The sequence below is a fragment of the Saimiri boliviensis genome, chromosome 7, assembly GCF_048565385.1.
Source record: "Saimiri boliviensis isolate mSaiBol1 chromosome 7, mSaiBol1.pri, whole genome shotgun sequence".
Lineage (NCBI taxonomy): Eukaryota > Metazoa > Chordata > Mammalia > Primates > Cebidae > Saimiri > Saimiri boliviensis.
Window position 1 is genome coordinate 124,048,903 of NC_133455.1, and position 27,129 is coordinate 124,076,031.

The 27,129-nt window shown below is 42.9% G+C and overlaps 1 protein-coding gene across 1 annotated transcript; it reads right to left on the reverse strand.

Moving 5' to 3' along the window:
* Positions 1-11,805: 11,805 nt before the first annotated feature.
* FGF23 (fibroblast growth factor 23) lies at positions 11,806-23,833 on the reverse strand. The gene is made up of 3 exons (XM_003942186.3): positions 23,513-23,833; positions 15,813-15,916; positions 11,806-14,432 (listed from the first exon to the last, which is right to left on the reverse strand). The coding sequence occupies exons 1-3, from the start codon at positions 23,721-23,723 to the stop codon at positions 13,992-13,994; spliced, it is 756 nt and encodes a 251-aa protein (XP_003942235.1). The 5' UTR covers positions 23,724-23,833; the 3' UTR covers positions 11,806-13,991.
* Positions 23,834-27,129: the final 3,296 nt, after the last annotated feature.

Here is a 27,129-nt window from a genome sequence, read left to right on the forward strand (position 1 = left end):
TCTAGGCTGGTGTGCTGTGGCACGGTCTCAGCACACTGCAACCTCTGTCTTCCAGGTTCAAGCAATTGTCCTACCTCAGCCTCCTGAGTAGCTGCGATTACAGGTGTGTGCCACCATCCCCAGCTAATTTTTTTTTTTTGAGACCAGGTCTCACTCTGTCACCAGGTACCAGGCTGGAGTACAGTGGCGTGAGCTTGGCTTACTGCAACCTCTGCCTCCCTGGTTCAAGCAATTCTCCTGCCTCAGCCTCCTGAGTAGCTGGGACTGCAGGTGCACACCACCATGCCCAGTTAATTTTGTACTTTTTAGTAGAGATGGGGTTTCACCATGTTGACCTCGTGATCCACCCGCCTCGGCCTCCCAGAGTGCTGGGATTACAGGCATGAGCCACCGTGCCTGGCCCCAATATTTTGTATTTGTAGTAGAGACGGGGTTGCACCATGTTGGTCAGGCTGGTCTTGAACTCCTTACTTCGTAATCCGCCTGCCTTGGCCTTCCAAAGTGCCAGGATTACGGGCGTGAGCACCTGGTTTCTCATTTATTGCTTTTTAACTAAAAACCTGTTTTAGCTAGCATCTTTATTCTGACTAATCTCTGAATGCTATGTCATCAGCAAAGACATGCTCATATTAGGGGAAGCACGTAAAGTAAGATATCCCTGAGAGAACAGTGCATCTCACACTCATTCCATGGCTTAGGCTTATGCAGGAAGTGCAATATTTGGCCATATCACTTAAGTAAATATGCTTATATATACTTGTATATTTATTTACATTTACAAGTAGTTGAATTTGTGTAACTTAAATGGTTCTATTATATATCTCCACTATATTAAGGTCAGTCACAACTTAGTTGAAATAGATCATCCTAGGTGAATACACCTGGGCATATTCTCAGTGCTGTTACGCACAGACACAGGAGGTGCAAAGGAAGCCGTGTTTAGTAGAGCAGTGGTGCTGGGCTGAGTACCTGCTATCAGACGCAGCACACACCAGTCTGGAAATTGAATAGGGCTCCTAGAACACACCCTTGTTTTACGATTATGCTGCCTTTGACTCCTCTTTCTTTGGGCCTCATCAATTTGGAATCACAACTTTCCGATTGAAGTATATGTCAGTTCCTTTGTCTCCAAGGAAGATGGCCAAGTAGGTCATCATGACAGGTAACTCCCAGTGCTTTAAAAACTTCGGATTCTCCCCTCCCGCCCTCACCCAGTTCTCAATCACCTGGTTCGTCGTTCAGCAACAGGACCTAAGGGGGTGATTTGTTTATTGATTAATGACAGGGCAGGGACACTGGAAAGATCTATAGTCAGAAGGCCTGGATTCAAGTTCAAGGCTTGGTTCTTAGTAATTTTGTGGCTAAGCAAGTGTCTTAAAATCACTGAGCTACTGTATCTTCATATTAGAGAATCATTACAGTAACGTGCATGTGCATGTGTTTTGGTAATCTTTTATTTTGCATTTATCAAACCTACAGAAAAGTTGCAAGAATAGTAGAAGGAACGGCTGGGTACTCTTCACACGCATTCACCACTTGCTTACATGTCCCACTTTGCCGTTTTTTTTTCTCTCCCTCTGCTTTCTCCTGAAACATTGGAGAGTAACTTTGAGTCCTTCTGGTCTTCCCCTACAAAATTTCAATGTGTGTTTCCTAAGATCAAGGATGTTCTTATATACGTATAACCCAAACTAAATATCAGAGTCAGGAAATTTGACATTGATGTCACCTATTAGCTACTCCATAGACCGTATTTAAATTCTGTCAGTTATTTTGTTGATATACCTGTGGCTTTTTTTTTTTCCCTCTGAGTCAAGAATCCAATCAGTCCAGGACTGTCTGTTGCATTTAGTTGTCATGTTTCTTCATGTCCTTCCATAGAATCCTTCGCCTTCCTTTGCCCTTCTTTTTTCTCCCACCATTTCTTGATCTTGTTACTTTTTAAAAAAATAGGTGAATTCTTGTATTTTTTTTCCTGACCTATTGTCATTATTAGATTTGAATCATATACTTTTGTCAGAAGCACCCCAGAAAGGATGTGTCCTTGGACCATGTCAGGAGGCACCGGATGTTTTGTCACCAAGCTGTTCACTGTAAAGTTACTGTATGTCTGATTCCTCATTCGATTTGCAACTACTCTTTTAGCCCACATTGTTTATTTTCTGACTCCTTTTTTTTTTTTTTAGCCAACTCACACCATGACTCTACTTTTGCTTCTATATTGATTAGTCGGCATTCTGTACTAAGAGAGCTTTCCCTTCTTCCCTACTTATTTATGTCAGTATGAACTCAGAAATTCTTATTCAGGGGTTTATAATACAGTACTCTTACTATTTTATGCTTACACAGTCCCAAATTTGTCCTGTGGGAACCCTTTTAGGTTGGCTCTTATGTTCTGTTGACACAATCTCATCATTCTTTAAGTACTTTCTTTCTGGTATTAACAATATGCTCCAGACTTACTCCTTCCCAACCCTAGCCCCAGTTGGCTTTTTCTCCAAAGAGCCCTGGTTATTTGGAAATGAAATGAAAGACCCCTGGTATACATGGTATTTAGAAACCAAGATCTGGGTGCTGGGGTTCTCACTGCTAATTGTGCCTTTTAAAAACATTACTGCATTGAATTGCAATGCATAAATATATTACAGTTTGTTTATTCTTCTATTGATGAATACAAGGACCATTTCTAGTTTGGGGCTATTATGAATAAAGCTGCTATAAATATTTTTACAAGTCTTTTTGTGGACATGTTTTCATTTCTCTGGGGTAAATAATCTAGGAGTGGAATTGCTGAGTTATAAGGTATGTGTTGGTGTCTATTTAGTTTTATAAGAAACTTTCCAGATGTTTTTCCATGATGATTATACCATTTCATGCTTATCAATAATGAGTTCTAGATGCTTCACATCCTTGTCAACATTTGATATTATTGGTTTTTTAAATTTTAGCCATTCTGACTGTTGTATAGTAGTACATCCCTGCAATTTTAACAGATGATACGGAACACTTTTTAATGTATAGTACTTACTGATCATTCAGCTTTCTTTGTGAAATGTGTATTAAAATCTTATCCATTAAAAAAAATTGTGTCATCTTTTTTATTTTTGAGTTCTAGGAGTTCTTTATGTGTTTTGGGTATGCAAGTTCTCTGTCAGCTGTGTGTGTGTGTGTGTGTGTGTGTGTGTGTGTGTGTGTATCTGCATGTATTATATGTAATTTTATTCCAGTTTATATATAGTAAAATATAATTTTATTCTACCATTTATCAGTTTTTTTTAAGTTGTTGATTTTCATAAGATGGATTTACGATGGCGTTTGTTTTATGATTATTGTTTTCTTTGTCTAAGACATTTTTGTCTATCCCCTGGTCGTGGAGACTTTCTCTTTTCTTCTAGAAGATTTGTAATTTATAAGTTATATTTAGGTCTTGATCCAGCTGGAATTTTTGTTTGTGGAATGAGGTAGCAGGTTGAGGCTTATGGTTATTTACCTGGATATCAAATTGTTCTATCAGGATTTGTTGAAAAGACTTTCCCCTGAATTTATTTGGTTATTTTGTCATAATTCAATTTATTATGTAAGTGTTAGTGTATTGCTGGGCTCCTTATTTTATTTCATCTGTCTTTTTGTCTGTCTGTATGCAAATAACACAGTGTCCTGATTATTCTACATTTATAGAAGTCTTGAAATTAAACGTGTAAGTCACCTGTGTGCTTTTTCTTTTTCAGGATCATTGTTGTTGTTTTGGCTCATTGTAGGTCTTTGTATTTCCACGTAAGTTTTTAAAAATAGACTTTTTTAGAACAGTTTATTTTTTTTTAGATTTATAGAAAAATTGAAACAATATGCAGAATTCCCATATACCTGCATCCAGTGTCCTCTGTTATTAACATGTTAACAAACTGATATTGTTACCTTATTAACCAAAGTCCATAGTTTATTTAGCTTTCCTTAGTTTTTACTTAATGGCATGTTTCTATTCCAGAATCCCATCCAGGATACCACATTACATTTAGCTGTCATGTCTTCTTAGGCTACGTGTGTGTGCGTGTGTGTGTGTGTGTGTGTCTGTTTGTGTGTACATATGCATTTCATTACCCTTGCTTTTTCAATGTGGAAAATAGACATAACAAAATTTACCAAATCAACTGTTTTTAGTAGACAGTTCCATGGCATTAAGTACATTCATATTGTTGTGCAACCACCCTTGCTTTTAAAAAAAAATTGACACATAATTGGCTGGGCGCTGTGGCTCACACCTGTAATTGCAGCACTTTGGGAGACCAAGGTGGGTGGATCATGAGGTCAAGAGATCAAGACCATCCTGGCCAACATGGTAAAACCCCGTCTCTACTAAAAATACAAAAATTAGCAGTGTGGTGGCACGTGCCTGTAGTCCCAGCTACCTGGGAGGCTGAGGCAGGAGAATCACTTGAACCCAGGAGACGGAGGTTGCAGTGAGCCAAGATTGTGCTGCTGCACTCCAGCCTGGTGACAGACTGAGACTCCGTCTCAAAAAAAATTGACACGTAATTGTACATATTTATGGGGTATAGAGTGATATTTTATTAAATGTATACAATATATAATGATCAAATTAGGGTAATTGGCATATACATCACCTCAGACGTTGCTATTTCTTTGTGTTGGGAATATTCAAAATCCTCTTTTCTAGCTATTTGAAAATGTACAATTAATTATTGCTAATCATAGTTACCATACAGTGTGATAGAACACTAGAACTTGGCCGGGTGTGGTGGCTCACACCTATAATCCTGGCACTTCGGGAGGCCAAAGTGGGTGGACCCCAAAGTCAGGACTTCCGAGACCGGCCTGACCAACATGGTGAAACTCTGTCTCTACTAAAAATACAAAAAATTAGCCGGGCATGGTGGTATGCGCCTGTAGTCTCAGCTCCTCAGGAGGCTGAAAGAGGAGACTCGCTTGAACCCAGCAGGGCAGAGGTTGCAGTGAGCTGAGATCACACCACTGCACTCCAGCCTGGGTGACAGAGTGAGACTCCCTCTCAAAAAACAAAGACAAAACACTAGAACTTATTCCTTCTATCTAACTATGATTTTGGGCCCATTAATCAGCCTCTCCACATCTCCCTTTTCCTCCTCTTTCCAGCCCATGGTAACCACGATTCTACTCTTTCCTTGTGTTGGATCAACTTTGTTAGCTCCTACATATGAGCAAGATTATGCAGTGTTTGTCCTTCTGTGCTTGGACTTCTCTTCGCTGTAACAGTTTCTCAGACATTCTTTGTTGTTTAATGACAGTGGCAGTTTGGGAAGTGCTGGTCAGGTATTTTGTAGGGTGCCTCTCTGTTGGAATTTGTCTGCTATTTTTCTCATGATTAGACTGGGATTTTTATTTTGTTTTGTTTGTTTTTGTTGTTGTTTTGTTTTTTGAGACAGTCTCACTCTATTGCCCAGGCTGGAGGGCAGTGGCACAATCTCGGCTCACTGCAACCTCCGCCTCTGGGGTTCAAGCGATTCTCCTGCCTCAGCCTCCTGAGTAGCTGGGTTTGCAGGCATGTGCCACCATGACCAGCTGATTTTTGTATTTTTAGTAGAGATGGAGTTTCACCATGTTGGTCAGGCGGGTCTTGAACTCCTGAGCTTGTGATCCACCCACCTTGGCCTCCCAAAGTGTTGGAATTACTGGCGTGAGCCACTGCACCTGGCCTGAACCACTGTGCCTGGCGAAGACAGGTTATTGCAAAGTAAAGTTCCATTTTCATTACATCATATCAAGGGCAGATGCTATAAATATGACTTGTTTCATTTGATTGTTGATGTTGACTCTGGTCACTTGGCTAAAGTAGTGTTTGTCAGATTTCTCCATTGTAAAGCTATTCTTTTTTTTCTGTCTTTTCATACCATGCTTGTGGAAGAAAGTCAGGAAGTCACTGTGCACACAGGGAGTAGGGATTTATGATCCTTCTATCTGAGGATGGAGTATCTACAAGTTATTTGGAATTCTTCATGGAAGTTTTTCTTTTCTTATTACCTTATTTATGTATTTATTTACCCAATCATTTATTTATATCATTTTGGACTGGTGGATAGTTATTTCGTACTTCTGATTATAATCCTATGCTACTTTTTTCGTTATTTCTCAAATTGCTCCAGCTTTAGCCATTGGGAGCTCTTTCAGTTGGCTCTTGTGTTCTTTTGAAATACCCCCATCAAGTTGGCTGTTTTTATTGTTGTTACTGTTGTTTAAACACAGTTGCACTTTCTGTCAGTACTAGACACTCCAGGCTCCTCTTGCAATTTCATGTCCCGTTCCTAGAACCAGCCATTTCTTCAAGGCACTGCAGTTCCTTTTATTAGAGAATGGTATCAAAAACCAAGATCTGGGAGCTAGACATGCTCGTCACTGTTGAGATACTGTTTCTTTAGGTCGTCTCAGCTGACAGGACAAGGAAATATATGTGTGTATACTAATCCAGGTATGTATACGTAGCTATAAATATTTCTATGTGACCATCTGTATTCATCAATGTACTGGTATGTGCAGTTCCTTTTGCCTTTAGTCTTGCAGACTTCACGCATTTCCACATTTTCATAGGTCAGTCAGCACCTTCTCCGCCACCCCACTGAGATTGTTTTATACACATATAGTATAGATAGATCACCTTGTTCCATAAACATTTTTAAGTTGGCTTGTCTATTTCTATTTTTAAAAGCCTGCTGAGACTGTACTTGTGGAATAATTGACATTTTAACAATATTGAGTCCTCCAAATCAGTATAGTATATCTCTCCATATACTTATTTTTCTCATCAGTGTTTTGTGATATTTATGTTTTATATTAAATTTGTCCCAAATTATCTTATGTTTTTGTTCTTATTTTATGTTTATGACTGTTATAAATTGAATTTTTACATTTTAATTTAAAATTTTACTTTCCAGTGTTTGCTGCTGGTATATAAGTGTGTGTGTGTGTGTGTGTGTGTGTGTGTGTGTGTGTGTGTAGCTAAATTTACATACTATTTTTAGTTTTAGTTCTAGTAATTGCTTTGTGGATTCCCTCGGGCTTTCTACATAGACAATCATGTCATCTCCAAGTAGACACATTTTTATATTTGTATGTCATTTGTTTCTTGCCTTATTGTACTTCCTAAGACCTCCAGCAGAATTAAATAAAAGTACAGGTTGAGCATCCCTAAATTAAAAGTTTGAAATCCTAAATGCTCCAAAATTCAAAACTTTTTGAGTACTGACATGAGATAGTGATACCTTTGCTTTCTGATGGTTTAATGTATACAAGCTTTGTTTCATGAACAAAATTATTCAGAATATTATACAAAATTACCTTCAGGCTATATAATTTCATGTTTAGACTTGGATCGTATCCCCAAGAATATTTCATCAAAAAATTCAAAATGCTTTTGGTCCCAAGCATTTCAGAAAAGGGATACTCAATCCATAATGAAAGAATACATTTTGCTTATTCCTAATTTCAGATCAGGTGTGAGTCATAGTCTCACTCTGTTGCCCAGGCTGGAGTGCAGTGGCACGATCTCAGTGCACTGTACCTCTGCCTTCCTGGTTCAAGGATTCACCTGTCTCACCCTCCCAAGTAGCTGAGACCACAGGCGCCCGCCATCATTCCCGGCTAATTTTTGTATTTTTAGGGGAGACAGGGTTTAGTGGAGACCAGGTTGATCTCAAATTCGTGGCTGGTCCACCTGCCTCAGCCTCCCAAAGTGCTGGGATTTACAGGCATGAGCCCCTGCACCTGGCCCCCTTTGTCATTTTTCATATTCGTATTTTGTATTTTCTCTTTTCCTTAATATTCTTGGCAAATAATTTTTCAGTTCGATCAATTTTTTTTTTCTTGAAACCAATCTTTCTGTTGTCTCTTTTCTAATTCATTGATTTCTGTTCTTATTTCCTCTGTCTACTTATTTTGGACCTAACTTGCCTTTTATGTCCTCCTAGAGTCTTATTGAATAATCTTAGTTTGATTTTAACCTTCTCTCTTTTTATATATAAGCTTTTAAAATATAGATCTTTTCTAAGCATTGCTTTAGCTGTGCACCACGAATTTTGCTATGTTAAATTTTTTATTGTCATTTAATTAGATGTACTTTCTAAGTTTATTTTTCATTTGCTCTTTGATTCCTGTTTTATTTATAAATGTGCTATTTGATTCAAAATATTTGGGGACTTTTTAAAATAACTTGGTGATTTCCAATTAAATGGCAGGAGACAATATTCTGTAAGATTTTGAAATTTTTAGTTAATTGAGACTTATTAGCCAAGCATATGATCTATTTTGATGAATGTTTAATTTGTACTCAGAAAGAGAATGTATTCTGTACTTGTTGGATTAAGTGGTCTAAACATGTCAACTAAATGAAGTTAGTTAATAATGTTCAGTTATCTATATCCTTACTAATCTTTTGTGAATTTCCTTAATCAATTATTGAGAGAGGGGTGTTTACATTTCTAACTAAGATTTGGACTTGTCTATTTTTTCAGTTTTGTTAGTTTTCTTCATGTATTTTATTGCTTTGTTTTTAGGAACATGAACCGTTATGATTTTTATGTCTTCCTGATGAATTAGGTCTTTTATTATCATTATGAATTGTTCCTCTATTGACGGCAGTATTCCTTAACTTGAAGCCTATTCTCTATGAAATTAATATAGTAAGTTCGTATTTTTTGTATTGAATGTTTTTACTGTGTATTTTTCCATGCTTTTCTTCAAGTGTATGTTTTGTACAAAATATATTGTTGGGTTTTTTTTTTTTTTTTTTTTTTTTTTTTTGAGACGGAGTTTCGTTCTCGTTGCCCAGGCTGGAGTGCAATGGCGCGATCTCGGCTCACCGCAACCTCCGCCTCCTGGGTTCAGGCAATTCTCCTGCCTCAGCCTCCTGAGTAGCTGGGATTACAGGCACACGCCACCATGCCCAGCTAATTTTCAGTATTTTTAGTAGAGACGGGGTTTCACCATGTTGACCAGGATGGTCTCGATCTCTTGACCTCGTGATCCACCCGCCTCGGCCTCCCAAAGTGCTGGGATTACAGGCTTGAGCCACCGCGCCCGGCTGTTGGGTGTTTTTTTAATCTGATTTGGTTATTCCTCCCTTTAGTTATAGTGTTTGGCTCATTTATATTTAATGTAATTATTGATATGAATTGGTTTAGTCTATCATTTTTGTTTGTCCCATTGATTTTTGTTCTACTGCTTTTCTTTTTCTTTCTTTTGGAATAATTGATTTTTTAAGTATCCTATTTTAATATCTCTATTGGCTTTTTACCTACACCTCTTTGAATTATTATTATTATTATTATTAAATTTTTTGTTTTTAGAGACAGGGTCTCACTCTGTCACCTAAGTTGAAGTGCAGTGGCACCATCATAGCTCACTGCAAACTCCACTTCCCAGGCTCAAGTGATTCTTTAGCCTCAGCCTCCTGCATAGCTAGGACTACACGCGCATATCACCACTCCTGACTTATTATTGTGATTATTTTAGTGGTCACTTTAGGGATTACAATATGCATCCTTAATTTATCACAGTCTAGAGTTAATATTGTATGATTTTTACATACCATGTTATAATCTTGTAACCATATTGTTTAATTGACGCCTCCCATTTTATGTGGGAGTTTTGCCTATGTATTACATCTATATATGTTACAAAACCTGCATACAGTGTTAGAATTTTTGCCTTAGGCAGTCTGGTCAGTGAAATCAGGGAAGAAGGTATACAATATATATAGTTTAAATGTATTCACACATTTAGTGATGGTTTTCTTCCTGTAATTCAAAATGTCCATCTGGTGTAACTCCTTTTCAGCATGGCAATAATCTCTCCATTTTTATACCACCTTAATTTGGAAGGATACTTTTGCTGTACAGGTAATTCTAGGAAGGTAACTTTTTATTTTCTTTCAGGTTTTTCAGTGTGTCATTCCTTTGTCTTCTCCTTTCCGTTGTTATGATGAGAAAGCCCCCACTATTATAGCTGTTCCTCTATATGTAGAGTGTCATTTCTCTACAGCAGCTTTCAGATTTTCTCTTTATTTTTGATTTTTAACAGTTTGACTGCAGTATTCCTAACTGATCTTTGCATTTGTCTTTGCTTGGAGTTTTCTGAGCTTTTTATATTAGTACACTTATATTTAACCAATTTTGAGAAATCTTCAGCCGCTATGTCTTCAAATATGTTTTACTCCCCAATTCTTTATGTTCCTTTTCTTCTGGGACTCAACTTACTCATGTGTTAGACAGCTTAATAAGGTCTCACAGATCACTGAGATTCTACTCATTTTAAAAAATCTTACTTCTTCTCTGTTATTCAGATAAGATAATTTATATTAGTTTTCTTTATCTTTATTTATTTATTTATAATTTATTTTTGAGATGGAGTTTCGCTCTTGTTACCCAGGCTGGAGTGCAATGGTGCGATCTCGGCTCACCTCAACTTCTGCCTCCTGGGTTCAGGTGATTCTCCTGCCTCAACCTCCCGAGTAGCTGGGATTACAGGCACGCGCCACCATGCCCAGCTAATTTTTTGTATTTTTAGTAGAGACGGGGTTTCACCGTGTTGACCAGGATGGTCTCAATCTCTTGACCTCGTGATCCACCTGCCTCAGCCTCCCAAAGTGCTGGGATTACAGGCATGAGCCACTGCGCCCGGCTGATTAGCTTTCTTTATCTTTAGATCACCTTACTTGTTTCTAGTGCCTGCATTTTTCTCTTGACTGTGCACACATTTTTTCCTATTTCTTCTCATGTCTAGTGATTTTATTTTACTGTTACTGATTGTATAGGATACTATGTATTAAGTCTGAATTATGTCATCTTCCTTTAAAAGGTGTTAAGTTCTATTCTGGCAGTCAGTTAAATTATTGGCAGATCCCTGTAGTTTTGTCAGGATTGGTATAATTCTCTTTAGAGCAAGTCTATTTCAGTTTTGAAGTTAGTTTTCAGATATACCCCCTTTCTCTGGGCTTAGTCTTACAAAAACAGCATTTTGAGTGCTAATGCACTCAGTAAGGTGTCTTCACCCAGGATTGGCTGGATTTCTAACATGTTTCAGCATTGCATAGCTTCTGGTATCACTCACCATTCACCTCCTACTGCTGTTGCAGGTGATCTTTACAGGACTCAATGAATCTTACCCTGTGCACATGCTACCCAGTCTTTGGCCAAAGACCTGTAGTGAATACTCATGCACATACATAACATCTTCCCTTTTCATACCTCCTTCTGAAAGAAGGAATTCTGGGAACACCAACCTCAGAATGTACATCCATTATCTTGGTGTCCTGCTATCAAATCTCACAGGGCAGTAACACTGTGTATGTGTTAAGTGCATAGCGTGTGGTTTACTGAGATACTGTTGTGGTTGTGTTGGTGTGTATTTTTCAATAAAAAATTCCCTCTTTAAAGAAAACATGAGTGGGCGTGGTGGCTCACACCTGTAATCCCATCACTTTGGGAGGCCAAGATGGGTGGATCATGATGTCGGGAGTTCGAGACCAGCCTTGCCAAGATGGTGAAACCCTGTCTCTACTAAAAGTACAAAAATTAGCTGGTGTGGTGGCAGCACCTGTAATCCCAGCTACTCAGGAGGCTGACGCAGGAGAATCACTTGAACCTCAGAGGCAGAGGTTTCAGTGAGCTGAGATCACGCCACTGCACACTAGCCTGGGTGACAGAGCAAGACTCCGTCTCAAAAAACAAAAACAAAAACAAAAAACACTTTAGGGTTAGAATGATCAGAAATCCAATATTGATAAAACTTCAATAATTCCTTCTAGATCAATTAAAATCGTTGAGTCTGCTAATGAATGGAAGAACTCTTTGAAAATTTTAAAATTCTAAAATCTGTTTTCAATTCTGCCATTTCTGGATTATCCCTATGTTCCCCTCCCATAATCCTTTTTATTCTTATATTCTGACATGCTTTTATATAGTACTACAAAAGGGTAAGCTAACAGAAGCGGAGATAAATTTTATTTTTCTTTTAAACAGAAGGAAAAAGGGGTTACATTTTTATAAATATCTATAAATATAGAAGGATAGGCAAAATCTTCCAAATAAATAAATAAATACTGCCACGTGACGAGCGATATTAGAAATTGTAGGAGCTACTTAGGCTCTTCCAGGAAGAAAACCTCTGATGCTAGTGCTGAGTTTGTGAGATTCCAACCAGCTTTCCACCAAAATCCTTTCGGGATTTTTCACTGGGGAGCCTCCAGTAGCTAATTATACAGGATAATACTTCCAACAGGAAATGAAAGCAAAAACATTAAACTATTTGCCATGCATATACTATTTGCCATGCTATATACTATTATACATAGTTTTACTGTTTCAGGATAGGAACCAATCCTTCAAGTTCAGCTTAAACCCATCAGGTAAAAACAGTTGTCCAATGTTTCTCTGATAAAAGAATAGATGAAAGCATAAGGTTAGTACATGATGGCAGTGAGAAAAAAAAAAAAGTGGGAAGAAGCTGTTGTTGAATGGACGTTGCTTGTTAATATTCTGTCCTTCAGGTGGTCATTGAAAGAGAGGTAGGAAAATGGAGCCCCTTGCAGGAAGAACCGCAGTCATGGGGAAAAGCTGGGATGAGAGCTGACCGTCATGCCCACTGCCTGCTGCTCCTCTGCTCCTGTACTGTTTGCTTTAGGAAGCTTTATTTCCTCCAGATAGCACTGGGGCTCCTGGGACTGAAAGCTGTCTTCGTTTAAGGCACCAAGAATTTCCAAGGGGATTGAGACCCAGATGTGTCAGCCTAGGAGTGTTTTAACTGTCCCAAGAGCCGCTGATGCTGCAGAGAACTAGAGACCACAGCCACGAGCCCGACCATGCGGTTACTTTTTGGTAACTTCCGTAACATGTCCCCTGGTTATTGGATTTCTTTCCCCTTGAGTCCTTGATGCCACTTCACTTAGAGAAAAGGAGACGATTTTCAGTCCACAGAAAACCTAACCCAGAGGGTTCCCAGTGTCTTAAGGCCTCCTTCTCAGTCACGTTGTTATTGTTTGTTCAGAATGGATTACTACTCAACCTGGAAGTAGAGCCTTAATTAAATGCCTCTTAGGAGAGCTGGACTTTATTTCCATTTTGAAAACATGGAATCTAGCAGGGTAGGTTTTCATGAGCCAATATAAAAGCGATTCCTAAGACCAAATTTTCAAAAACTGGAGGGGGGGCTAAGAGGTGAGGCTGTATCATGAGCCACTTGGGAACAGAGTGGGGCCATTCTGGGCCCTCTGGCTGTGGTTGCAGAGAGGGAAACAGTGAGACACAGGGTGCCCAGCCTGCAGGGAGGCTGAGTTTTCCATTATGATTCCTGCCTCAGTTCAGCAACCATCAAGTCTAGTTGTCAAGTTTTCACCAGCCTACCACTGGGGTTTTGACAGCTCTTCTCCAGAGACGTTCAAGGAGGAATGAAGGCTTGGAAGTAGTGTTTTCATCAACTCGCCCCATTCAGCTGTCAATATCAAGGTCTGCACACTCAAATGCCAGCGGGATCGGGGCACATAACATAAAAAACACACAGGGCAGTGGGGAAGACTCTGGGATCTCTGGATCGCCTCTTCCCTACACCTTCAAAGTTGTGAGCTCAGTAACCCACTGCTTTTTTTCTTTTTTCTTTTTTTTAATGCTTAAAGGTGGTTAAAGAAGAGAGGCCCAAGGAAAAGAAATATGTTGGGGAGAGACCCTTTCTCTCTACCTGTAGGAAGGGGAAATTTCTAATTTACCTGTTGGGGTTTCCTATTCAGAAAGGTGCTCTACGTGGAGTGAGGAAGGCGGTGAAACCCCATGACTTGAGCCTCAAAGGTCGATCGATTCTCTTAAGACCTCCTGGGGAAGGGACCCCACAGAAGCAGCGAATTCCATACATTGCCCCCGTCATCTTTCCCAGCCTCGAAACGTCAAGGGAACTGGTCCTTGGGAAGAGCTGCGTTTGCTGAAGGATGGGTTAAAGAGGGTGCCCTTCCAGCGGCCCTAGATGAACTTGGGGAAGGGACTGCAGCCTTCTGGGCCTGTTCCCTCAGCGTGGTTGTTCACCCGACCGCCCCGGACCATCCCTAACGGGTCGCTGCCCACTGGGCTGTTGTCCTCGGCGCTCAGGAGCTCCTGCGAGCAGGAGGCTGGGGCCGGGGTCATCCGGACCCGGGGCTTCAGCACGTTCAGGGGGTCCAGCTCTGCCTTGTCCTCGGCGCTCCGGGTGTGCCGCCGCGGTTTGGGGGTGTTGAAGTGAATGAGGGGGATCTCGTTCCTGCGGGACAGGAACTGGGAGTACGGGGGTGGGTTCATGCCTGGCAGGAAGGCCCTCTTCGCCCGGCCCAGACTGACCAGGAAGTGATGCTGGGGAGACAGGTAGACGTCGTAGCCGTTCTCCAGCCTCTGGGGTCGGAACCTGCAGCTCTCCGGGTCGAAATAGTGCTGGAAGGGCAAGAGGGAACCGCGTGAAGGCGGGCCGGCGGGGGCCCCACCGGTGCCCAGCTCCTTCTGGGGCCACACGCCGGTGCCCGCCAGCCTGAAGCCCTGCAGTGCCCAGGGCGCTGGGCCTTCACCCCATTGTTCCCGGCTAGGGTAAGGTGGTTTTGACTATGCTGAAGCAGGATGGCTCCTCCAGTTGAGAGATCGCGACCGCTGGGGTCTGCGCTCACTGCCTGAAGGCCCGGGCTGGCCTGGCCTCTGGCATTCCTGGAGTGGGCACCACCTCGTCCTTCCCGCCCTCTACCTTTTCCAAGCCTCTGCTGGCTGAAAGTTGTCTTGGCGTTGTCTCCTTACTGGAGAAAGGAGACGGGATGGAGTTTATAGGGTCAAACATGAATGAGGGCATTGATGTCAGAGAGGTGACACGGTATAGGGATTGGAGACATGAACTTTGCCGACCGAGGAGCTGAGTTTGAGTCCCCTACCACGAGCACTGGGTTATACTGAGTGCCCCTCCGAAGGCCTTAACATGTTATTTCTTATAATCCCTAAACTCCACACAGTAAGTAGTTTATAGACCAGGACTATCTACATTGCCTAGAAGGTTTCAACAGATGTTTAGTTAGTTATCTGTATTTCAATAGTTGTTCAACAGATTTTTTTTTTTTACCCTACTCTAGCCAGACACTATTGTAGGGGCTGGGATGCAGCAGAAAGCAAAACAGAAAGTCTCTGTTCCTGCGGAGTTTCTGGTGGGTATGAGTGGTAGTAAGAGACTCCTGAGATAAGCAGTCCTACTATTTTACTATCTCAAAATCCTCAAAAAGAGGCCAGCAGCCTTCAGTTTGGGAAATCCTTTGCTCACCAATCCGAGTGAATAGCTATCACAATTGGGGCAGGGGTAATTAATTAAAAATCTTCAACTGGAGGGAGCTCCACAGGTCACGTGGTCTAGTCCACTTCACTTTTTCCAAGTGAAAATGAAGTTTGGAGAAGTGAGGAGATTTACCTAAAATCACAGCTAGTCCCAGACTCAAGAGGACACCAACGGCTTTTCACTCTTTCTAATGTACTTTACAACGCAAATTGACATGATTTGAGGACCTATGGACAGCATACCAGGGCATGTGCTAGATCCCAAAATGGGTATGAATGGGCAGTGCAGACTCGGAGCTGAGAGCCTGGGATCTAGAGCCTGACTGCCTAAGTTCAAACCCCAGCTATTAAACCTGAGCATTCAATACTTAGACCGCATGACGTACTCAGGGGAAACGGGTCACCAGGGTACACTGCAAATGGAATTGTTAAGCTAGAAAAGTCTATGTCCTGTCAAAAAATTAGATAATTCTTTGCAAATGGCAACTAACGCAAAAAGAAACTCACTGATCCAAAAATGTTGCCTCTGAAATCCATGCAGAGGTATCTTCTGCTCATCACACCTATAATCACCACAAAGCCAGCATCCTCTGATCTGATCGTCAGGGCACCTATGGAGAAAACCATGGTGGGACAAAGATTCATTGCACATCCAATTCCCACCTTCAAGCACCTCCTGAAAACCCACCTTCATGAAACCTCCCTGGATTGATTTTAAGGGTGGTGATGACTTCAACACCTTTAAATTCAGCCTCATTTCTACATATTCAGCCTTTCTTCTGACATCCTCTCTTAACCCCAGCACACACAGTCATTCACCTTCCGCTTCATCTTGTTGCCTGTATAGGGCACTCTGAACTCCTGACAGTCATCTACAAGTGTTGAACACATGTTTCTCTCTCTCTACCTGGACTGTCTTTATTTTCTCCTTTGCCTTGCTAATACCTTTGAACGTTTGTGGTGATAGTCACATTGTTGCATGCCTTCTACTCTGTGATTTTTAAATCTGTGCAGAGGACCGGGCGCGGTGGCTCATGCCTGTAATCCCAGCACTTTGGGAGGCCAAGGCGGGTGGATCATGAGGTCAAGAGATCGAGACCATCCTGGTCAACATGGTGAAACCCCGTCTCTACTAAAGATACAAAAAATTAGCTGGGCATGGTGGCACATGCCTGTAATCCCAGGTACTCAGGAGGCTGAGGCAGGAGAATTGCCTGAAGCCAGGAGGCGGAGGCTGTGGTGAGCCAAGATCGCACCATTGCTCTCCAGCCTGGGTAACAAGAGCGAAACTCCGTCCCCCCCCCCCCAAAAAAAAAAAAAATCTGTGCTGAGATGGGCCAGGTGCAGTGGCTCACACCTGTAATCCCAGCATATTGGGAGGCTGAGGCGGGTGGATCATGAGGTCAGGAGTTCGAGGCCAGCCTGACTAACATGTTGAAACCCCGTCTCTACTAAAAATACAAAAAATTAGCTGGGCATGGTGGTGTGTGCCTGTAATCCCAGCTACTCAGGAGGGTGAGGCAGGAGGATCACTTGAACCTGGGAGGCAGAGGTTGCAGTGAGCTGAGATTGTGCCATTGCACTCCAGCCTGGGCGACAGAGCAAGATTCCGTCTCAAAAAATAAATAAATCTATGCTGAGATATCTTTCAAGGATCCAGCTTGTCCATAGAGTCTGATTCTCCACTTGGATGTCTGTGTAATTGTCTAATACATTAGTCAACACCCAGTATGTGTACAGAACGTTAGTAGAGTTGATCTCCCTCTTCCTTCTCTAGTTATTGAAGTCACTCATTCTTCAAGACCAGGCTCAGGCGTCACCATCTCTGTGAAGACTTTCCTCATCTTTCCGTTCAAAATCAGTTGTTCTTTCTTCTCAGCTCCTCAGGACAATGCCTTCACCTAATCTATTACAGAATGTACTCCATTTACCTTGCTTTAACTAAATTTACTTAGTTAGTGCTTTCCTTAGAGTGAGCTACTTAGAAGAAGGTATGACTGTTTACATATGTTATATCGATATATGTCATATGTTAGAATCGATACCAGTGATGGATGGAATTTCCTTCTTGGACTCCCTTGGATTCGCTCTTTGTCATCTTCTCACTTGGTGGAGACCCCTCCCGGTGCAATCCCTCATGGACTTTCAGGGTCCCGTCTCAAAAACTAGTCTCCGACAAGGTCCTGAGAGCCATTGACACTACCTTCATCTTAAGTAACTGATAATGGCTTTAAGTATGCTTTCTGTTTTGTGGCAAGCACAATCAGACTATATGCTAGCGTAACATGAGTGATAATTCAGCAAGACTTCTGCCCCAAATGTTTAATTCCCTGACATTTTCTGTTAAAAATCGTTACTTTAGGTCTTTGGGACCACTTCCAGTTGCCGATCACAGAATTTCCAGGTGCAACCCATCTGACCTCATAGCCCCCAGGGAGGCAGCTAGAATCCCACTCAGGGTTTCTAATTCCTCTTCTGCAACTGTAGCTTGGAGAGGCTGTAAATGCCCAATATCTGTGCCTAGCAAGTGATGGAAACTTGTGGGGGTGATTTAAAGCCCAAACCTCCTCTCCCACCCCATGTAGGCTCAATACAAGGACCTTTGAGAAAGTAAGCGGCAATAATTACTAGCTGAGCAGAAATCATGATAGGGACTGAAATTAGAATGACACAGAACAGAAGGAATGAGGGTGGAGACAATCCCCAGAAAGCTGAGAAAGGAAGAGGACCAAAGAGAAGCTACTTTGTTTCAGAGTTTGGCTGAGGGGAACCTTGAGGGGAGCTTCCAGAAAGTGGACTGGGGTATGCCAGCCGCAAAGGAGGCTGAAATTCCTGCAGGACGGCGCCTGCCTGTGTGTATCAAATGTATGGCTAGTTTTGTGGTAAACCTTTGCAGAAGCCTAAGGCATATGTAAGAAATGGTTTCTGTTCTGGTGACTTTTCAGTCTAACTGGGAAAAAAAAATCCATGTAGTAGCGGTCTTTGAGCGCTTTACGTATTTTAAATTCTCAAAACAAATGTTATATGGTTGGTGCTAATTATTATTAGTAGCAGTAGAAGTAGCAGCAGCAATATCCTAATTTAACGGATAAGGAAACTAAGGATTGAAACTCAGGTCAGAAGCATCTTCTTCCTACTACCCGGTAGTAAGCCTCCAGCAGAACTCACCGGGAGTCTGAGAAGACACCATCAAGTGCTAAAATACATGCTGCAGGCAGTGAGGACAAGGAATCACGACGCCGAGGGCTCAGGGAAGAGGCACCGAGCCAGGCACCAAGAACCAGGGTACTTAGATTCTGGTCCCAACTGTGCCACTTGGTAACCTTGCAGCCTTGGGCAACTAGCCTCAGTTTCCTCAGCTGTGAAATAGAACAATAGCTGTCCTGCCTACTTCACAGGGTGATGATGAGAATGAAATGGGATAATAGTGGCAAAAGTGACTCCAAAGTGTTGAGCAAAGAGAGGACATCACGTGGCTTGCTCTGACCTGCCGTTTATGCCGGGTCCATGTCTTGACAGGCATGCTGTGATGCTTGGGGTCAGTGTGGGCACTGTGTATGGCACACACGTTCCTGGTCTCCAGAGCCAGCCCCCCTAGAAAGCATCCTGCAGGCTTGAGGAACGGTGAGCAGCTGCTGCTGAGGGCATACGGACTCTTGCATCAAGGTGAGCCAATGTGAAAGCTTGGAGAATGTGAGAGAATCAGAGTTTCTTTCCTTTGCACTTTCGAAAGGCGTCTGTTTGCAGTCTGCACAGATTCAAGGGAGGATTTTGGAGAATGAAGGAACAAATGACTGACTGCTGGAGCCACCAGCCCTGTTGAAGCCAGGCAGGCTGGATGGACCTCGCCTTCAATGAGGGAGGTGTCTCTATGTGTGCGACCTTGGAAGAGCATGGGGTTTGGGGTCATTTCCTCTAGGGCTTTTAGACTTGTGTGACCCATCAGCCAGTTATTTAAGTTCTTTAACTCTTGTTTTTTCATATGAAAAGTGAGGATGGCAGAAACATTTACCTCATTTGGTCATCTTGAAGACATAATGAGATAATGTTTTTATCCTTTAGAAAGCACTTGCCAAATGCTAGTAATTTTTACTGTTACTGCTTGGCCTCAACCTCTGCTTATACAAGGAGAAAATTATCTACTTTGTTCTACACTTATGGCCAGTAAGGGATAAATAAGATGAAGGTAGTGAAGTGCTTTGAGCATCTGAAAAGAAAAATGGATGAAGAAGGGTTAAGGAGCCCAGCGGTAACTCAGCTTCAAGTAAAGGAAGTTCCTGTGGGGAAGATGGAGGAAGAGAAAATATCAGGATCTAGAAAGTGACAAAACCGGGGCCGGGTGCGGTGGCTCAAGCCTGTAATCCCAGCACTTTGGGAGGCCGAGGCGGGCGGATCACGAGGTCAAGAGATCGAGACCATCCTGGTCAACATGGTGAAACCCTGTCTCTATTAAAAATACAAAAAACTAGCTGGGCGTGCCTGTAATCCCAGCTACTCAGGAGGCTGAGGCAGGAGAATCGCCTGAACCCAGGGGGCGGAGGTTGCGGTGAGCCGAGATCGCGCCATTGCACTCCAGCCTGGGTAACAAGAACGAAACTCCGTCTCAAAAAAAAAAAAAAAAAAAAAAAAGTGACAGAACCAGGGGCAATAAGCATCTCTCTTATGCTGTTTCCATATAATGAGGATAAAGAGGAGCCAGAGGATGGCCTTGTTCATGGAACAGGTGATATGGACATCTTAGGGGTATTTTAGCAGCACTTGTGAGTCTCAAGGGAGCTTGAAGCATCTGGTATGCAGTAATTTCATTTTGTCAAGTCCAATGACATGAAGATGGGGTGTGCACTCAACTCTTAACAATTTATTACAGCAAAATCATAAAATGAACCAGATTTTACTAGAATTATATAATTAGGAGGGGACAGATACACCTTACATTTTAGGTTTCCGTCAATGTAAAAACATTGCTTCACAGTCACTGATGAGGCCATTACAAAGCCTTCAGTAGACATTTAATTAATTGTGTTTCTTATCTACATGCATTAATCTTTCCTCTTTCTTTTAGGTAATTTTGTTTTTTTGAGATGGAATCTCTCTCTGTCACCCAAGCTGGGTGCAGTGGTGTGATCTCGGCTCATTGCAACTTCCACCTCCCGGGTTCAAGTGATTCTCCTGCCTCAGCCTCCTGAGTAGCTGGGATTACAGGCGCGCCACCACGCCCAGCTAATTTTTGTATTATTAGTAGAGAGGGGCTTTTACCATGTTGGCCAGGCTGGTCTTGAACTCCTGACCTCAAGTGATCCTCCCTCCTTGGCCTCCCAAACTGCTGAGATTATATGTATGAGCCACCATACCTGGCCTCTTTTGGGTAACTTTTTTTTTTTTTTTTTTTTGAGACAGAGTCTCACTCTGTCACCAGGCGCCAGGCTGGAGTGCAGTGGCGCGACCTCGGCTCACTGCAACCTCTGCCTCCTGGGTTCAAGCAATTCTCCTGCCTCAGCCTCCCGAGTAGCTGGGACCACAGGCACATGCCACCACGCTCAGCTATTTTTTTTGTATTTTTAGTAGAGACGGGGTTTCACCATGTTGGTGGGGATGGTCTCAATCTCTTGACCTCGTGATCCAGCCGCCTCAGCCTCCCAAAGTGCTGGGATTACAGGTGCGAGCCACCACACCTGGCCTCTTTTGGGTAACTTTGAATGGTAGTATGTAATTTTTTTCCTGTGCTTTCCCCCTCTCATAATACACATGACAATTGATTGAACAGAACAGAAGGTTATCTATATAAACTAGAAAAAGTAGATCTCTCTCCCACTACTCTGACCTTGAGTTCACCTCCCCACATTCATGTTTAAGTCTTTAAAGATGCAATGTTAAGCTAGTGCTATGTCTAAGAAAACAAAATCACATTTCTATTTAAAAAAAATCTGAAGTTGGGCCGGACGCGGTGGCTCAAGCCTGTAATCCCAGCACTTTGGGAGGCCAAGGCGGGTGGATCACGAGGTCAAGAGATCGAGACCATCCTGGTCAACATGGTGAAGCCCCGTCTTTACTAAAAATACAAAAAATTAACTGGGCATGGTGGCGCATGCCTGTAATCCCAGGTACTCAGGAGGCTGAGGCAGGAGAATTGCCTGAACCCAGGAGGCGGAGGTTGCGGTGAGCCAAGATCGCGCCATTGCACTCCAGCCTGGGTAACGAGCGAAACTCCGTCTCAATAAATAAATAAATAAATAAATAAATAAAATAAAATAAAATAAAATAATAAAAATAAAAATAAAAAATCTGAAGTCAGTTCAATTTATTTTGCTGCTTCTCAGTCATTTTAATTCACTCCAATTAGCACTCAGTGATCCCTTGGGGCCTGATACGAGGTGGGCTTTCAAGGAAAAGGTCTACAGTCCAAACTGGCAGCTCAGGAGCGTGACTCTTCACCCTCATTCCCCACCACAGCCAGCCTGTTCTGTTCTACCCTAATTCTTGTTTAGGAGGAAACGTCTTTAGGGAGTTCCTTTCAGCAGTGGGATTCCAGGAGTTGAGACAAGTTGTGTAAACATTCTCTAGTTGGATGCAGCCCTTTCCATCTAAGATAATCAAAATAATTCACCATAATCTACTATCCTGCATTTTAAATCACATACAGTCTTGAATTGGAGGAAGGGTAGCCCTTCCATGAGAGGTGCAAAATCGTATTTCCTAACAGTCTGATAGTGAGCTGGGTGGCAAGGCAGGATGACAGACTACAAGGACTTGAAGAGCTGTGTCTTACTTTTTGGTCACAGAGCTTGGTTTAATGCCAGGCACATTGTAGATCCTACTAAATATGCATTGAATAAAATGATAAAATAAAATGACTTCGGATGCATCAAGCGTATCCAGATTTAATACAAACTTTTGCCACGAGGCTCAAACTTGGTTTTCATGATGTTGACTCCTGAGTCTTACTATATCCTCTGGAGTTCTGGAACCTGTTTGGAGAGAACTTTTCTCCCTCCTTTTATCTCCTATCAACATGTATTTAGCACTTAAGAGGTTTAAACTATTAACTTTTCATGTTATATATCTTGCAACCAGGCTTAAGGACCCTTAGCTCTTAGAAGAATAAATGCCTTGCACACAGCAAAATAATTAATTAATTTTTTTACAACAATAAAGGGCAAAACATAATTCCTATGTTGTCTTTGGTTAGAGATTGTGATTACTTTTTCTTTCCTTTAATTTGATCTATATTGAATCAGTTTGCATTTTTCTGTATCCTTAGAGATATTTTCACACGTTTTCCTAAAATGGAAGATCCAGCCTTTTTCAATATCTATCCCTGTTCCCACCACATTACCCCTGACATAGGTACACACAAAGGGGCTCTCATTTAAATCATAGCTAATGGATTGATTATTGTGGATTGTAATCCAACTCTCCACAAACCTGATCTTTAAAAACATTCCAGTTGTCTCATGTTGCCAACCTGACTAGATTGACTTGCTACTGATTTTCACCTTTCACTTCCTCAGAGAAGAATCACCAACTCATACTGCGTATCTGGGTATCTGAAGCACCCCTTAAACCTGTTGGATGGATGGATGCATGGACAAATGAATGGGTGGATGGATTGTGTACTTGGCCGTTCTAACCAAGACAAGTCTGTCTTTAATACATTTTTCCAAGAATTTTTATAAGGCCAAAGTTGGAAAGAGCCCCGAGATTTATCTATTACAATCTGGGTAGGACCCAGGAATCTTCTTTACAATTTCCCTAGTTAACCCAGTCCAAAGTCCATGAGCTGAAACTTAGTGTCTGCTGATCCACCTGGCTCCATTTTCTGTTAGCCTCCTTGCCTGTCTTTCTGTGCATTTTTTGAATCTTTTGACAGAGCAAAGGGAACATGGCTCCTACTCTGGGAAGGGCTTTAGTTGAAACAAATTATTCATGTAGAGAAAAACCAGCAAATACTACTTAGGAGAGTGAAAGAAGCTTCCCCTAAAATTTACACACACGCACTCACACACACACACACACACACACACTCTCTCTCTCTCTCTCTCACACACACACACACACACATGCACAATAAGACACTAAGTGGTCCCTGGGCAGAAAGCTAGGAGGGTTAGTTGGCTTAGCCCTCCAGTCTAGTCCCCCACCTCCCCAAGCCCCCTGTAGATGGACAACAGGGGCGCTCCCCCTTCTTCCCAGCCTGAAGCCCTACTCACTGTAGATGGTCTGATGGGGTGCGCCATCCACATGGCCATTCTTGTGGATCTGCAGGTGGTAGCTGTTCCTGGCTGTGGCTGTGTACAGGTGGATCAGACCACCCCAGCTGGAGGCGAGCAGTGGGGAGGCGTTGGGATAGGCTCTGAGGACGCTCATGCAGCAGACGCTGCACAAGGCACAGACCCAGAGCCTGAGGCGGGCCCCCAACATCGTGCTCTGCTCTGAGTGGCTGGAGCTGAGATTGAAACCTGACACTCCTGTCGGGCCTCTCCTGGCCCAGGCCTCGCTGGCCTTTTCCTTCTCCCTTGCAAGTAGCTGGTGTGAGGATTGTAGACTGGATTCCCTCCTTTTTGCCATCAGACTTTTAAAGGGTAGCACTGTGACATCAAACAGGAAAAACTCCACTGTCCACATCCTCTGTGTTGTAATCAGCCCATTGAAAGAAAGTGCAAAGACCCCGGAGGCACACGGAAGGCACGTCGGTTCCAGACACACACACCCCTCAATTTCAAGCCAACGCTCCAAAAAATGAATGACGTGTGGGCAAAAGTTATCTGCCACTCTGGGCTGTCTGTTGACCTGTCCCACTTCCATCAGGAAATGTGAAGGCAGCCAGCGGTTCCCAAAAAAAATCCAGCTTCAGTCAAGCAGTCAACCGACTCTTAGGCAATTAATCTCCCGTCGAGTGTACTTATTCTGGTTTTCTTTAAATTCCAATCAGCAAGTATGTACCCCGTGCTTAATCTGTGAGCAGCATCTGGTGGGTAGCTTGCAGGATATAGAGATACATGACACCATCAGGAGGATGGCATCCTCTGAGACACCCCTCCCATTCATGAAAGATGGGAGCTGGGAGCAGGGGCACAAAAACCAAAGTTGCCATTTTGGGAAGATTTTGTAATGCAGAAAAAGAAACAAGGCCTCGAGGTCACCGGAAGTGCCAAGATTCGCTCTCTCAGTTGCCCTGGTTTGGACTATCAAGGGCAATTAAACTCGTAGTCTCTCCAATAGTAAGGAGACTCATTCAGAGACCTCATGGGGATCGGAAAGGCTGCTGGCTGAGCATCGGGGATCTGAGCCTCAGGACAGGGTGTCCCCACACTTAGTGTCTGTCCATGAGTGCTCCACTTGGCACTGGATGCCTGCCTGCAGGTGAGGTTTAGAGTGTGCCCTCCGGGAAGCTACACCTGATGTCGGGGAAATAGTCCTGGCACGTACAGTCTAAAGGGGAGCAAGCTACTGAAACACACACCTGAAAAAACACACAAGGAGACTACTACTCTTCCAATTTCCCATGTACTGAGTACATGCCATGTATAGGCATCAAGCTGGAAATCACATACAGGTCGATACAGGAGACAGCAAGATGTGATGGAGGAGGCAGATAAAAATAAGTAACCGTAATACAAAATGAGTGCAACCCTACAGGTATAGACAGAAAGAGATGGCATTTGTTACCTTACATTTACAGCTTTAAAAAAATAGTTTACAAAGCATTTTTCACATCTGTTAGCTCATTTCAACCTCACTGCCGCTCTGTGAGACAGGCACCATGCATTATCAAGATTTTAACACTTTACATGAAGAAATGGAGATCTTAGTGTTTGCATGTCCAAAGGCACAAAGCAAATAAATGGTAGAGCCAGGACAAAGGCGTCGCATTCCCTAGGCTGCTTCTCCACAGAATCACAGCAGCAACTAACACTCGTGGAGAGTGTACTCCTCCGCCACCTGCTCCAAGTGGTTTACTCGTGGTAACCCATTTCATCTCCAGAATAACTCTTTGAGGTGATGCTGTTATTTTCTTTATATGCATCAGGAAACTGATGCACACAGTTTAATCAACTTGCCTAGAGATAGAAAGCTAACATGTGGAAGAGGTCCAAACCCATGCAACATGTTAGAGCTAGAGCCAGGAGAGCCAGGAGCTTGATAAGAAAGTGCAGGCGGGCCGGGTGCGCTGGCTCACGCCTGTAATCCCAGCACTTTGGGAGGCCGAGGTGGGTGGATCACGAGGTCAAGAGATCGAGACCATCCTGGTCAACATGGTGAAACCCCGTCTCTACTAAAAATACAAAAAATTAGCTGGGCATGGTGGTGCATGCCTGTAATCCCAGCTACTCAGGAGGCTGAGGCAGGAGAATTGCCTGAACCCAGGAGGCGGAGGTTGCGGTGAGCTGAGATCGCGCCATTGCACTCCAGCCTGGGTAACAAGAGCGAAACTCCGTCTCAAAAAAAAAAAAAAAAGAAAGTGCAGGCGGCAAAACACTCCTCTGTTATTCTCTAAAAACCCGGGCTTTTGCCCAGGATGACTCTCTAGGACGCATGGTGCTTGTCTCCCCCGGTTGAAGGGAAGAAGCGTGACATTAAATGTCTACGTGTAAAACAGTTTTCTTATAATCCATGGAATGGATTATAAATATAGTGGCACATCTTAGCTACTTGAAGAAATAGCTAGCTTTCAGAATTGAGATGCAAATCGCTTAGGAATATTTGCCCTGCGTTCCTCCTGGTTGTGGAAGGTAAGGAGATGGGAAGTAACTGTAAAGCAATCAGCAGCAATTGAAAACCTTCTCTGTGTAAGAGATGAAAGGGAGGAAGTGGCGCTACAAAGGCAGGACTAACTTCTCTAGGGGCTTGCAGTGTAACTGAGCAGGAAACATCTTTGTTCGATACAAGGCACTGTGTGGGAGGAGCTTAATTACTAGGACCAAATTAGTGAAGATGTGGTACTATATTTATAAAACGTTCTGTGGCCATTACTAAAAAAGCCTACTTTATGCATTAGCATTTAGTGTCATACATCTTCTAAACAACCCTGGGGAAACAAGAACCATGTATCCTAGAGATTCACTCTGGGCAAAGGCTTGGGTTTAGGAGAGAGTCGCAGAGGAGTGCTTTGCTGCCTGCACTTTTCTATTAACCCCTTCACAAAAAATAAAGGTTGGCCGGGTGTGGTGACTCACACCTGACATCCCAGTGCTTTAGGGGACCGAAGTGAGCAGATCACTTGAGGTCAGGAATTCGATTAGCCTGGCCAACATGGTGAAATCTCGTCTAAACCCCATTTAGTAAAAACCCTGTCTCTACTAAAAATACAAAAAAAATTAGCTGGGTGTGGTGGCGCACACCTGTAATCTCAGCTGCTTGAGAGGCCGAGGCAGGAGAATCGCTTGAACTGGGAGGTGAAGACTGCCGTGAGTGGAGATTGTGCCACTGCACTCCAGCCTGGGAGGCAGGGTGAGGCTCTGTTTCAAAAAAAAAAAAAAAAATTGAAAACCAACAAAACAAAACAGAAGAAAGGTCATGGTGGGTGGATGCTGTGGTCAAGGAAAGCTTTGAGGAAAGGAGAGAATTGAGGGAGCTTTGTAGAATGCACAGGGAAGGGTTTTCCCCAGCACCTGGCCAGGCCTGATGGAGAGGGAGCGCAGGTGTCTCGGGATGAGTCCACAGTCATTGGGTCATTTGCTTAGCTCCTGGAGCGCCTGGGGAAGGGCTCCTCCCTGGCTGCTTCAGCTTGTCTTGTTAGAAAAGACAGCCCGGTGCCGGCTTACCCACGTCCAATGGCTCCCTCCAAGAAGAAGCCCTGAGTGCTTAGCATGTGGCTCTAAGGCAG

Excerpts from the sequence above, each read along its gene's own strand:
- FGF23 (XM_003942186.3), bottom strand. The coding sequence starts at position 23,723 with ATGTTGGGGGCCCGCCTCAGGCTCTGGGTCTGTGCCTTGTGCAGCGTC. Across the intron at positions 15,917-23,512 it reads ACCCCATCAGACCATCTACA|GTGCCCTGACGATCAGATCA; the intron begins GTGAGTAGGGCT and ends TTTTCTCCATAG. Across the intron at positions 14,433-15,812 it reads GAGGCAACATTTTTGGATCA|CACTATTTCGACCCGGAGAG; the intron begins GTGAGTTTCTTT and ends TTGCCCTTCCAG.